At 41.2% G+C, this 13,469-nt stretch overlaps 1 protein-coding gene across 2 annotated transcripts in view; it reads left to right on the top strand.

Annotated features, from left to right (window-relative positions):
* The window catches only part of LOC308558893 (RNA polymerase-associated protein LEO1), a 32,107-nt gene extending 24,122 nt beyond the window's left edge, over window positions 1-7,985 (top strand). Inside the window, exons 10-12 of one of the 2 annotated variants that reach the window (XM_081140895.1) lie at window positions 760-946; window positions 3,625-3,722; window positions 7,748-7,985. In XM_081140895.1, the coding sequence (XP_080997021.1) occupies window positions 760-946; window positions 3,625-3,722; window positions 7,748-7,816 (354 nt within the window). In that variant the 3' untranslated portion in view covers window positions 7,817-7,985. Of the gene's footprint in view, window positions 1-759; window positions 947-3,624; window positions 3,723-7,743 lie in introns of both variants that reach the window. The other variant, XM_081140894.1, reaches the window with a different exon arrangement.
* The last annotated feature ends 5,484 nt before the right edge of the window (window positions 7,986-13,469 follow it).

The raw sequence follows: 13,469 nt of genomic DNA, 5'->3' as shown, positions 1-13,469 counted from the left end.
TTCTTAGTCCTAGTCCTGCTCACCGTGATTTTTACTCTACACTCAGCACAACCACATTCTACGCAGTGAAACAATTTGCTGCATAGAATGTCTAGCAGCACAATGAGAGTTGTATGCAGTAATACAGAGCAGTTAAGTGAGGAGTTAGAGAAATGCCAGGATATCCCTGACCTGTCATATCCTGTCTCTGCCTTGTGAACCCAACAGGCAGAATGCCGGGCAGGTGGGAGGGGATGAAGGCTCTACTTTGGGGCTCAGGGACCCTGCCCTACCTGCACCTTCCCATCCTGTCGTCAGGAGCGGAGGGGCCCAGACAGGAATACCTGGGCACTGTGGAGGTTTGGTGGAGCCTGGGTGAGTCAGGTGTCTGTCTCGAGTGAACAGCAGCAGCCTCCCTCAGGCGTCCACGGGGCATGAATGGCATTGCTCAGGCTGGTCGCTGCTCTGGGCTCTACCTGGCAACACAGGAGACGTTGTGGCTGCCAAGGCTGTGCCTGTGCCAGTTCTGATCAGATGGTGAGTGTGAGGGGCCTTCTGCCTCTTCCCCCTTGTGTGGCCTTCACACCTTAGAACTAAGCAAGGCGATCACTGTGTGTGGCAGCAGGTGTGGCTGGGCGAGACCTGGACTCTGAAGGCAGGAAATAAGTGTTACCCTGGGCCAGGCATTACATGTTCTTTACAGTAAAAATAGTTTCAAATGGGCACTAAACTAGATCTTTTTTCTTCTTCAAGTTCAGTGGTTTATTTGCTTCTCTACAGAAAGAAGAAGAACGTTTGAGGGCCTCTATTCGGAGGGAGTCTCAGCAGCGCCGAATGAGAGAGAAGCAGCACCAGCGGGGCCTGAGTGCTAGTTACCTAGAACCTGATCGCTATGACGAGGAAGAGGAAGGCGAGGAGTCCATCAGCTTGGCTGCCATTAAAAACCGGTACAAAGGGGGCATTCGAGGTGAGTTTGTGCAGAAGTTTCATTTCAAGGTTCATGAATTTATCTTTGCATTGGGCATGCTCTGAATGCCCACTCACTGGACGTTTTATTTTAGGGGTGATATAATTGAAGGTCTAATGAGCTAATTGGTGCAGAAATTATTTCAGGTGAGCTTAACAAAGTTGAAACTGCTGTCTCTCCCACTTTCAGACTTGTCCCTGAGCTTCTGCTTTTCTGGTTTGAAAGTTTGCCAATTCTATTTGGAACTTTTCTCAACATTTTTTATTACTAATTGGGAATCAAGAAATTAAATTTTTCAGGGAATACATAGTGTTTCCTTTCAAAGTTCTTTTTTCTGCATATTTTCTTCTTTCACAAGTACCAGTAATTTAAAATGGTCAACATTTATTCAGCGCCTGCTGAATCCCAGGCAAACACTCAGACATTTTACCTGCATGCATCCTATCTGATCCTCAGAACGTTATGAACCCATTGGTGTTACTGTCATGCTCTTTTTTTTAAATTGAGGTGTAACTAACACATAATAGTTCCAGGTGTACAACATAATGATTGGATATTTGTATACTTTGAGAAATGATCAGCACAATAAGTTGAGTTAGCTTCTGTCACTATACGTAGCTACAGCATTTTTTTCTTGTGATGGGAAACTTTTAAGATCTGCTTTCTCAGCAACTTTCGAATGCACTGCAGTGTTATTAACTGTAGTCACCATGCTCTATATTACATTCCCATCACTTGTTAATTTTTTAACCGGAAGTTTGTAGCTTTTGACTCCCTTCACTCATTTTGCCTTTGGCAACTACCAGTCTGTTCTCTGTGTCTATGAGTTTGGTGTGTTTTGTTTTGTTTGTTTGTTTAGATTCCACATATAAGTGAGAACACACAGTATTGTCTTTGTCTGACTTACTTCATTCAGCATAATGTCCTCAAGGTCCATTTTTGTCTTGTTCTTATTGAGGAAACCGAGACTTTGAGAAGTTGAGTAAATTTACCCAAAAGACACATAGTTGGTAAGTGGACAGTTCTTGAACCAAGGTCACCCAACTTCAGAGGCATCTATCTCAGTCACTGCACTCAAAGGTTTCCCCACAGCTGGTAACGGGATGACCTCAAAAGTAGACTGAACCTGAAGGTAGGAGACTTGGGCTGACCCGATCTTGCTCGCTCTAATCTCAGACTGCCATGTTTTGGTTCAATGACTTTTGGAAAGTTACAATACCTCCCTTCTGTTACCTAATTATGAAAAAACCACCTATTAATAATTAGTACTTACACCATGAGGTGGTTTTGAGAATTGAAGGATGTAGTACATGTAAAGGACTTCACCCAGTGCCTGGCACATAACAGGTACTAAATAAATATTACCTGAAATTGCTGTTCCTGTTTTTACCACTCCTCAGCTCTGGGAAAGTGACTTTACATCTCTGAATATCGGGTTCTGGATCTTGAAAATTAGGCTTTAATCCTCTCCAATCCTCTCCAAATTAGCTCTATTAGAGCTTTGGGAGTTACCGTACAATATAAGGTATACCATGGATGACCATGCATCCTAGTTTGTCCCTGTTGAGTGATAAATTTTAAGAACACTTTGATCTCCCCCTCTGTGACTGTCTTATAAAACCCCTCTCTCCTTTTCGTATACTGATTGCATTTGTTGTGGTGCGCTTTGCACCTTCCTTCCTACCTATGAGTTAGTTCTGAACTATAGTACAGAGAACTTGCATTTTTTTTGTTCGTGTTAATTTCCCACAGAAAAGACCAATTGTGGAAATAACTACATAAAAATATAAGCCCTGGCCGGTTTGGCTCAGTGTTTAGAGCATCGGCCCTTGGACGGAAGGGTCCCAGGTTCAATTCTAGCCAAGGGCATGTACCTCGGTTGTAGCCTCATCCCTGGCCCCGGTCAGGGCATGTGTAGCCAATCGGTGTTTCTGTCTCTCTCTCTCTCCCTCCCTTCCACTCTCTCTGAAAAGCAATGGAAAAAATATCCTCAGGTGAGGATTAAAAGCAAACAAACAAAAAACCCCGAAATAAACACAAAAAATTGAGGATGCTTTTAGGGAAAGTATGTAATATTCAATTCACCAGAGACTTAAAACCTAACAGGCCAGCTCATTAGCGTTCAGTTCTGTCCAGTAAGTCAGATAGGCAGGGAGGGTGGGGAGGGAAGGCTTTGGGCTCTGAGGCGAGGGGCTGGTCTGCAGCAGGCTGCTGTTATTCCCCCCGAGTTCCCTGTGCTGGGGCATCAGAGAAGATTACCACTCATCTGTACCTCCTTTTGAAATGTCTACCTTGTGACAAAAGGTCTCTACAGGACTAGGAAACCACCTCTCGATTTTATCTTCAAAGCTTATTTTGGAATTAACTGTTATTCCCCATGAAAGAATGGCTCGGGCTTTAATAGCTCATTTTGGAGTAGTGGTGCCTGTTTTTTAATCACCTTGCACATAGCCTCTTTAATATTTAAAGTGGTCACATGAACCACTCTTGTATTTTGAGAGGGTAAGTGCTTCATTGCAACATATCTAAACTTGTATCTGTTTATAAGTCAAAACATTTTAAATGACTTGTTTCCTCTGGAAGAATGTACAGAAGGAACTAAAGATACTCATCAGAAGAAAAATCCAGGAATGGACACTGCTTTGAAAGTCACTCACACCTTATTCCTTTGCTTTCAGAGGAACGAGCCAGAATCTATTCGTCAGACAGTGATGAAGGGTCAGAAGAAGATAAGGCTCAAAGATTACTCAAAGCAAAGAAACTCACCAGTGATGAGGTAAAACCAAATTTATTCTAAGGATTTACTCCATACCCACAGGTCAGGTCCCGGAATGAAGATGAGCTCACAGCCCAGGAGCATAACAGATGTCTGCACACTTCACTGAAACTCAGTGAGACAAGCGTAGTAACAGGACTAGGAGTGGCGCAGGGGAGGGCCTGACACCTATTTGGATGGGTGTTGCAAGGCTGCTCAGAGAAGGAGGTCTTTACTAGGTGTTGAGGAAAGAGTGTTAGCTTGCCGGGCATAGGGGTCAGGGTAGGCATGCCAGGTGGATGGAAAGGCCTGGGAGAAAAACCACATGGCCCTGAGATGCCAAGGCTGGACTAGAGAACTAGAAATCATTCATTGTGGGTAGGTCAGGGGGGTATCCCTTTTTCTTTTTTTCTTTGTATTTCTGATTTTTTTTAAGTTATGGAAATGATTCTGATAGTAGGAAAAATGGATTTTTTTTTATTTAGATGAAATAGTATTTAAAATAATACCAAGTAATTCAGGAAATTAAAGTTACAATTGTTACTGAAAAAAATTATTTCAAAGTAATTTAACTTAAATTCTTAACAGTACCCTTTTTAAATTATAAGAGTACAGGTACTAAGAAATTTGAAATCTTTTTTTGAGATATAATTGACATACAAATATCAGTTTCAGATGTACAACGTAATGATTCGATTGGTGTGTGTACAGTGGTCCCTCGGTTTTCTAATGTAATCCGTTCTGGAAGACCATTCGAGTTCTGAAACATTCGAAAACCGAGGGATCCACAGCTGACAGCTAGGCCTCAGGATCTTGCCCTCAGCGGAAGCTGTGTGGCATGTTCAACTTCCGAGGTGTGTTTGAAAACCAAAGCACGCACTTCTGGGTTTACGGTGTTCTTAAACTGAAATGTTCGTCAACGGAGACATTTGAAAACTGAGGTACCACTGAAATAAGTTTAGTTAACATCCATCACCTCACATAGTTGTAAATTTTTTTTCTTACAGTGACAAATTTAAAGATCTCTTTTAGCAGCTTTCAAATATACAGTACGGTGTTACTAACTCTACTTACCATTACATCTCCAAGACTTATTTACGTTATTTAAGTCTGTTTAGATTTTTTCAAAAATCTGGTGTTCTTGAATTATACTGTGATATCTGTTTTGTCTTTCTTTGTACTTTTGTGATTGGGATTCATTAGAATTCTAAATCTGTAGATTGGTATCTTTTCATTAGTTTTACGAGTTTCTCAGCCATTAATTCTTCAGATATTACTTCTGTACCGTTTTTTTCTCTCTTTTACGTAGCCGAGTAGATGCATCTAATTCCTTCTCTACCCTCCATGACTCTCAAACTGCCTTTCATAGTTTTATGTGTTTGTCTCTCTGCATTCTGGGATATTTTTTCAGACTCTACTTCTAATTCACTGCTTTTTTCTTCAGTTCTGTCTTACATGTTGTAAATACCTTTCACTGAGTTTTTACTTTTTCATTTTCATCACTAGAGATTTAGTTTTTTTGTTTTCAAATGTTATTTTAAAAACTGCTCCTAACTCATATTTTCTGTTTCTTCTTTTTATGCCTTTAAATATTTTAAACTTATTTATATGAGCTCTTATTCTGTTTCCAGTACCTGAAATCTTTAAATGTGTGATTATAATGCCTATTACAACATTGATGCGCTGCCATAGGAACTTAATTCTTGTTTATATCAGTTAACCTATGGTAAAATTGGTTTCTTTATACCTCCTTTCACTTAAAGTTGCAGAACCGGTTGGCATTAAGTGAGGACTTACTGTACTTCTGCTGGCTCTATTTCATGATGACTGATTTCTCTATGTATTTGTGATTAAAGTATTTACTTAGCTCACATCAGTGGAAATGTTTGAGGCCCAGGTTGATGGATTCCTGCCAGGTGCCTTGGATAGCAGCTGCTTGGGCCCACTTTAAATTATATTCTGGGAATAAAGTTTTTTAGATTACCTGGAAGTATGATTTCTGACTTATAGTTATGAATTTTCCTAGAATTTTTTTTAATCCCCTGCTAATTAGTTTTGATGTTTGAGTTTAGAAATTATTCTTTAGTCCTTAAGTCAGGGGCTGGCAAGTTACCTGCCACTTCTCTACTCTGGCTTATTTGACTGTATTGAGTAGTTGCAATAGAACCGTGTATTTTGCAAAAGCTAAGACATTTATTACCTGGCCCCTGTTTCACAGAAAGGTTCACCATTACACTAAAGATGAGTACTTGGGGCCTGCTATTAATCTGCTCACTTGGCCTTTGTCTCCTATCCTCAGCACCCTGCGAGGCAGCAAAACCAAAGCTCAAGTTCACAGTTTGGTAAATGTCCTCAGGGAGAGAGCCTGCTTTCGTGTACTACTTCTCTCTATGGGGCCCTGCTTTCACTTCATTTTTGGCCTCTGATTATACTTTATTTTCTTTCTATCACATTGATTTGTTTATATTTTCCCATCACTGTTAGTTATTTTCAGTGGGAGGGTTATTCAAAAGATTGTTCTGTCATCCAGGAAATAGATTTGTGTTCCTGTTACCCATGATGTTAATACATTTTGATCATTTTGGCCTTCTGTGAACTGAGCTGCTGTGTGCTCTTTTCTCATGTGAAGCAGAATTTTGTTCTTGCATTATTGTTTGTTAATCACAAGACTTAATATTTCTCAGTCATTGTTAGAAGTGGCATGCTACGGAAGATAACTAAACACAAATTGTAAAATTATCCTGCAGCATATTTGTTTTAAGTGATATAGGAACCATCTTGATGCGTTTACAGTGTGTTGAACTGTTGGCAAATGGGAATCCTCATTTGAGCAGATGCTATTTTATTTCTTGGCAAGCAGAGACTGTGAATGAAAATTGAGAAGTGCCGTGGGATTTCTCTTTATTCCTGGTTTCTCAGGGAGGAGATTTTAACATGTGATCCATCAAGTAGCCTTGTTTGAGGCTGGGCAATTACAAACCTCTATTTGCCCTACTTGCAAATGCCTCTGTGAGTGCCTTCTCACTGTCTGTCTTAGGAACTACCCTCTAATTCCTCACCCAAATACTCTGTTAGGTCTCCCTGTACTCTCCCCTTCCTCCTTCTTGACAACAAAGGTTTTACTTCTGCCTGGACCTCCCAACTTCTGCACTGTGTCCTCATGTTGCTCCAGTTCAAGTCTCGGCCGAGGGTTACAGTGGGAAAGAGTAAGAAAGAAGTCCTACCTGCTTTAAGCCCCCCTCTAATATTTGACATGAAATCCCGCCTAAAAGTACCATGAGCCTGGTCATGTCTGTGGGATACAGGGGAGTTTTCAGAGCTTAATTTCCGATACCAGGGAACCAGCAGCATCACCCATCAGAGCACTCCTTGATGTATGAAGCAAAGGGCATGAGTCTAGATTAGAATGAACTGGATTATTGAATCTTGGGGCTACCCTTTAAGTTCCCTCACGTTTCTGAGTCTGTTTCCTCACCTATTCAGTGGGAGATGCTTGCTGCCTTGTAAAGTTGTTGTGTTACAGTAAATATCAGATAAAGTGGCTAGCACAGTGACGTGTCATAGCTGAACAGAAAATGCTAGTTTCCCTTCCCAACAGGGTCTAAGTTACAAGAGGAGAAAAGTACAGCTGCTGATCCTCCCTTATTTTTGTAAGCAGTAAAAACTTTAGAAAACCTAGGTTACTTCAGAGTTAGAAAAATGAGTAGGAGGAGAAACTGTGGGAGAGGGCAAGACCTGTGAGGAAGCACAAAAACAATGGAAAGGAAAGGGATCGTGGCCAGTGCTCAGCTGTCTGCATCTTTATAGCTTGTGTATAATTACTCGGTATAGTTGTCATTTTTTAATGCCTTTAGCACTTGTAGATTTGGAAACTGGTCATGACCTTGACCACTGTTTTTATTCATCTGGTGAATGTTCTTTTTAAAATAGTTACTTTATTTTGAATTTTCATAGTGTCATTCATCTCAATGCTACTTTTGATAAACCTTTCTAGAAATATTCTCTATTGATGTTTAGATTTTAAAATGTTTTATCTGTTTAGGAAGGTGAACCTTCTGGAAAGAGAAAAGCAGATGATGATGATAAAGCAAATAAAAAGCATAAGAAGTACGTGATCAGTGATGAAGAGGAAGAAGATGATGATTGAAGTACAAAATGTGAAAACATTTTATATATTTTATTGTACAGTTGTTTTATAAATATGATGTATACATGAGTTATTTTGATTGAAATGAATTGATTTGCTTTTCTGTAATTTTAATTGTAATAAAAAAATTTTTAAAACAAGTCTCTATTCAAGAAATCGCTTTTTCCCAAAGCGAGTTGATTATGTTAATACTGAGTCTCAGATTTTATTTTTAATTTTTATTTATGTATTTATTTATTTTTTGAGCCTTAGGTTTTAGTGCATTCCTGCTGCTCTGATGCACCCCCTCCCATGCCCCACACAGAAGCCTCCTGGGCAGCGCCAGGTGGGGCTAGCAAGGCACTCTTCTGGGGTACGGAGTTTAAAGGAGCATAAAAATGTCCATAATTGTATTAGTTTGCTAGGGCTGCTGTAACAAAGTACCACAAATTTGGGTGGCTTAAAACCACTGAAATGTATTCTCTCTCAGTTCTGAAGCCTAGAATCCCCAAATCAGGTTGTCCACAGGGCCATGCTTTCTCTGAAGACGCCAGGGAAAAATCCTTCCTTGCCTTGTCCTAACTTATGGGGACTCCCAGCTATCCTTGGCTTGTGGCAACGTAACTCCAGTCTCAGCCTCTGTCTTCACATGACTTATTTCCCTGGTGTCTGCTGTGTGTCTCTGTGTATCTGCAGACCTTCCTCTCCCAGATGGACACCAATCTGGGTTTTAGAGCCAACCCTAATCCAGTGTAACCTCATCCTAACCAATTACATCTCTAAGACCCTATTGCAAAATAAAGGCACATTCTGAGGTTCTGGGTGGATATGAATCTTGGGGATCCCTACTGCAGTAATCAAGATTAATAATGTAATGCAGCATTTTAAAAAATTAACCTCAAACCCATGATGAACAAAATGTCAACATTTTGCATAAAGACAGGACCTGCTCTTTCTCCACTGTCGTCGTGTATGTGGTTGACTCTTGCCATGTCTTCTCGCAAGACTTCCAGGATCAAGCGGTTCCTGGCTAGGAAACAGAAGCAGAATTGGCCCATTCCCCAGTGGATTTGGATGAAAATTGGTAATAAAATCAGGTATGACATGACATGAGAAGAACCAAGCTGGGTCTATAAGGAATTGCACAGGAGGTAGCTCATGTATTTATGCTGTGTCTGGGTTTATGCTGAAAAGATCACTGTTATCTGGACAGTTGGGCCTGTTTTATTGGGAAATTATTGGAAGAATGATTTTTTCTCTTTGTTAATATGTTTCTGCACTAGTAATAAATATGTGAGACCTTTAAAAAAACACGGGATGTGATGGCTGGTATTAGAGTAAGGCAAGTGAGAATTGCTGGTTAGATTGTCTCTTTAAAATTCTCTTTTTTTTGTTTGTTTGTTTGTTTTGCATGGAGTTTAAGAAATATGCAATATTATTTTCTTGGTCACTGAGACTTTGGCATCCCTTCCATTTCTCACCCAAGGTGAGTATCTCACTTGTCACATCCTGGTCCTGGCCCTGCTCACCACACATTGGCTGAGTCCCAAAGGTGAGTACCTCAGGGAGTGAGCCAGACGAAAGCTGTATTACCTTTTCTTGGTATTTTCTTTTATGACTAGCATCACAGGTCACGTTGAAATCCACCACATTCTGTTCATTAGAAGTGAGTCAATGATGCGAACCCATATTCAAAGGGTGGGAAGTTGGGCACCTATTAACGGTCGGAATAGCAAAGAATTCGCAGGTATGTTTTAAATCCACCCTCCACACTTATTTGTCTTTGGTGCTCTCCCACATACACTAGTCTTTCCCTTGTGAATGGACTGTACCCTACTTCTTTCCTAGTGCTGTTAGTACAATCTGGGTGTAGTGGCTGTGGGAAGCCTATCTGGTTACAGAGAAAGAAAAGCGACCGAGAAGGAGGTTCCGAATCACTATTGTGTCACTCTCCTAACTCGGAAACCTTCAGTCCCTTTGCTGTTTTTTGGCTTATCAAGTTGAAACTCCTCTTGTGCTTTTAAGAGCCTTCATTCTGGCTCTCCCTTCCAAGGCAACATCGTTTTATATTTTTTAAGGAAAAAATTAATGCTTTAATGTTGTTTAATTATAAGAATGATTTTTTAATGGGGAAAAACACCTACACAATAGCCTGTTACAGTGTGAATAAGAAAATTAGTTTCTGTTTCAAGACTTAACTTTTACAGATTTGTGAATGAGTTTGTGACAATTGAATTTTTAAATGCATATTCATTTTCAGTATAGGTAGATTTGTAAATTTTCACTTTGTTTATCAAAGAACACTTAATTTCAAAAAATTCTCATAAAGCATCAGATACTCATTCTTAGGAAGTCGTTACACATAAGGGTATGTTGACAGATTCATAAAATCTCATTTTACAATAAATTCCAGAAATTTCAGCTCTCCCCTCCCTCTGGATTAATTCTAGCAGTTTTCAAATATCTCTACAATTTAAACACACTTAAAAACTAATCACATAGATAGCAGAATTGAAATAAGTGAAAGTTCTATTTCTTCACCTTCATCATTGTGCTACTTACTGTTTAAACGCGGAAATGCATAGTCCTTCATGAGTGGAAAATATGAGCTGCACCCAAAATGAGCTTGAATCATTCTGAACTGTTGCAAAACTACTCTAAACAAACACACATGACTGAGTCCCCGGGTGTTGGGAGATTGATTGTATCATCAGAGTTCCCCAAAGTAACTTTGATGTATATATAATTTTTATTTGAAGATAAGTCACATGTGCTAATTTGAATAACACATATAATTAAAACAACATTCAACTGTAATTGCAGCAAGTGTAAAATTAGAGCAACTAAATTTTGTTTTGGGAAAGAACATTTTATCATTGATGTTATTTAGAATTGCTGACTACCTTTATTGAACAATTCCAAAGTAGACCAGTCTCCCTCCTGCCCTGTTCTTGACACCCCACTGTTAGGGGACAACTTTTCTTATGGGTGTCTCATATTTCTGATTGTTTTGTGAACTGAGGCACTGACTGCCTTTGCTCTAGACGACAACATAGAACATAGTTTTCGTATTTTCTTTCTTCCCTTTTATTTTTTTTAAATTAGTAGGCACTTGGGTGTCAGTTATTAAGCTCTTGCCTCTTCTCTCCAAACCCACCCTTTTCTGCCAAGCTTAGCGATACTGGGGCCAATCACGGTTCGGCTTGGCCAGCAGCCCCGCTAGGGGGCGCTACAGAGAGCCTGGAAGCCTAGATAGGAGAGAGGATTGCTTCTTCCTGTTTGTTTGTGGTACTTTCTGGGGGCTTCCTGTTGCCTGGCAGTTCCCTGAGGAGCCAACACTTCTTCCCTCAGCAGCTCAGTCTGGTTTGCAGCTTTGCCAACACTCAGAGAAACAGCTTTGCTGTGCTCCCCTGAGAGACGTCAGTAGCAGCTGGACACTTCCTGAGGTAAATTTGCAGTTCCAGGGCGCCCTTTCTATAAGTTAATAACTTCACCTCTGTTCCCTCATCCTGACGGGTGGAAGTTGCTCTCTGAATTTGCTACTTCTGCGCTCCCTTAGACTTATCTTTTTATACTTTTTGTAACTTAATTAACAACTTTAAACCTAATTGTAATTTTTTTTATTAAATTCCATCTGTATGGACAACTGGTATGTTTTCCGACCTGAGGAAACAAATCCTCAAAGATGAGATTTGGAGATTGGTTTGGGTTGGAGCGCAGGTATGGGCTCCTCACAGAGGGGAAGCAGGGTGCTGGTTGTCAGATCACCCCCTTGGCTGAGGGCTCAGGTGGCTGCCACCCTTGTTGGCAGTGATGACGATAAGGACTGCTGTATGGGGTGGGTACTTCCAAGTGCCCCCGAGCACTTACAGGAACAAAATCACAAGCTTAGGCCTTTTTATTTTTAATTTTTTTAAATCCTCTCCTGAGGACATGCTTAGAGAGGGAGAAACATCCATATGAGAAACACCCAGATGAGAGAGAAACACTGATCGGCTGCCTCCTGCATGCTCCCCACTGGGGATGGAGCCCACAACCTGGGCATGTGCCCTGACTGGGAACTGCACCAGCAGCCTCTCTGTGCATGGGATGGTTGGTGCTCAGCCAACTGAGCCACACCAGCCAGGGTGGGATGGGTACTTCTAAGGGCCCCAGAGCACTTACAGAAACAAAATCACAAGTGTAGGTCTTTTTAAAATTTTTTTTGTTATTACTTTTTAATTCTTACCCGAGGGAATGCTTAAAGGGGAAGAGAGAGAGAAACATTGATTGGTTGCTTACATGCCCCAACCGGGGATCAAACCCGAAACCCATGTACGTGCCCTGGCTGGGAATAGAATAGGCAACCTTGCTGTGCGCAGGACGATGCCCAACCAACTGAGCCACTCCTGCCGGGCACCAGCTTAGTTCTTCTAAATGTTCAGCTGAAGTCATGGTCAGAGAACCCGTGAGCTTTGGTGACTGCCCAAAAGGAATCTCATATTTACAGTCAGAGGGCTAAGGTAGCTGAAAATCAAACAGCATTTAATCGTGTGGTTGCAGAATTACCAGGCCAGTTGAATTCACAGCCTATTCAAGTCTTTTGTAGGAAGGGCATTTGATTGAGAAAGAAACTAGGAATGGGGAAATCTGGACTCAGACGAAGCTGAAAACTCCAAATTTCCTGGTCATTCTGAGCCTCCCTGCCTGTGAGAAGCAGCTTGCCTCCCTGTGCCTCAGGAAACTAGTATTTTCCTGTTTGAAAATGCTGTAATAACATCACCAGGGTCAGTTTCCATTCTCAAGACTCATCCAACTGAGTGCTGTCTGACCCACTTGTTACCAGTAGACCCATCACTAGGATTTCATCACACTCTGGCAATGAAAGTACAAATTGACTAGAAGAAATAGCTTGTACAAAAAAATTACAAGATTTTGCTAATAGATACAGGTAGAAGCCTGGAGAATATGTGTGGAAGTGGATTCTAAGAATGTGAGATGAAGGACAGACTATAATACTAGTTTGAGCCAAGCTTACTGGTCTGGGTGCACTTGTATATTGTGAATTTGCCGTGTTGGCACACGTATAACAGAACATGGCTCTGTACTTGGTTTGGTTGATTAAAACAGACTCAGTGGTTACTTCCCTTTAGTGAAGCTGAGATGTCAAAGCTTCCCTGGAATGACACAGAGGGAATCCAAAGGCTGAGGGAGATAGAATTGTTGGGTTACACATCTCATGTGACCTACACACCGCCCCTCACCTCAAACTACATCCCCTGAGAGGGACAGCTGAAAACAAGCATTTAACATACCTCACAGTTTCTGGGGGTTAGAGATGGCTCAGCAGGGTGGTGCTGGCTCAGGGTCTGCAATCAAGACCTTAGATAATGCTGAGGCAACGGCTTGCCTGGGGCTGAAGGATCTGTTTCCAAGATAGCTCACCTGCCTCTTTTTTGGCAGGAGGCCTCAGTTTCTCACCACAGCCTCTCCATAGCAGTTTGAATGCCTTTACGTCATGGCAGCTGGCTTTCTCTAGAGCAAGTGACCCAAGAGAGAAAGAGTGAGGCAGAAAAGCCATGAGTTTACCCTCGCTGGTGTAGCTCATGGTTAGAACGTTGGCCCACACACCAAAGGATCACGGGTTCAATTCCCTGTCAAGG

This window comes from Miniopterus schreibersii (genome assembly GCF_964146895.1).
Source record: "Miniopterus schreibersii genome assembly, chromosome: 1".
NCBI lineage: Eukaryota > Metazoa > Chordata > Mammalia > Chiroptera > Miniopteridae > Miniopterus > Miniopterus schreibersii.
Note: the sequence above shows the minus strand (reverse complement) of the source record. Positions and strands in the feature narration are given on the sequence as shown.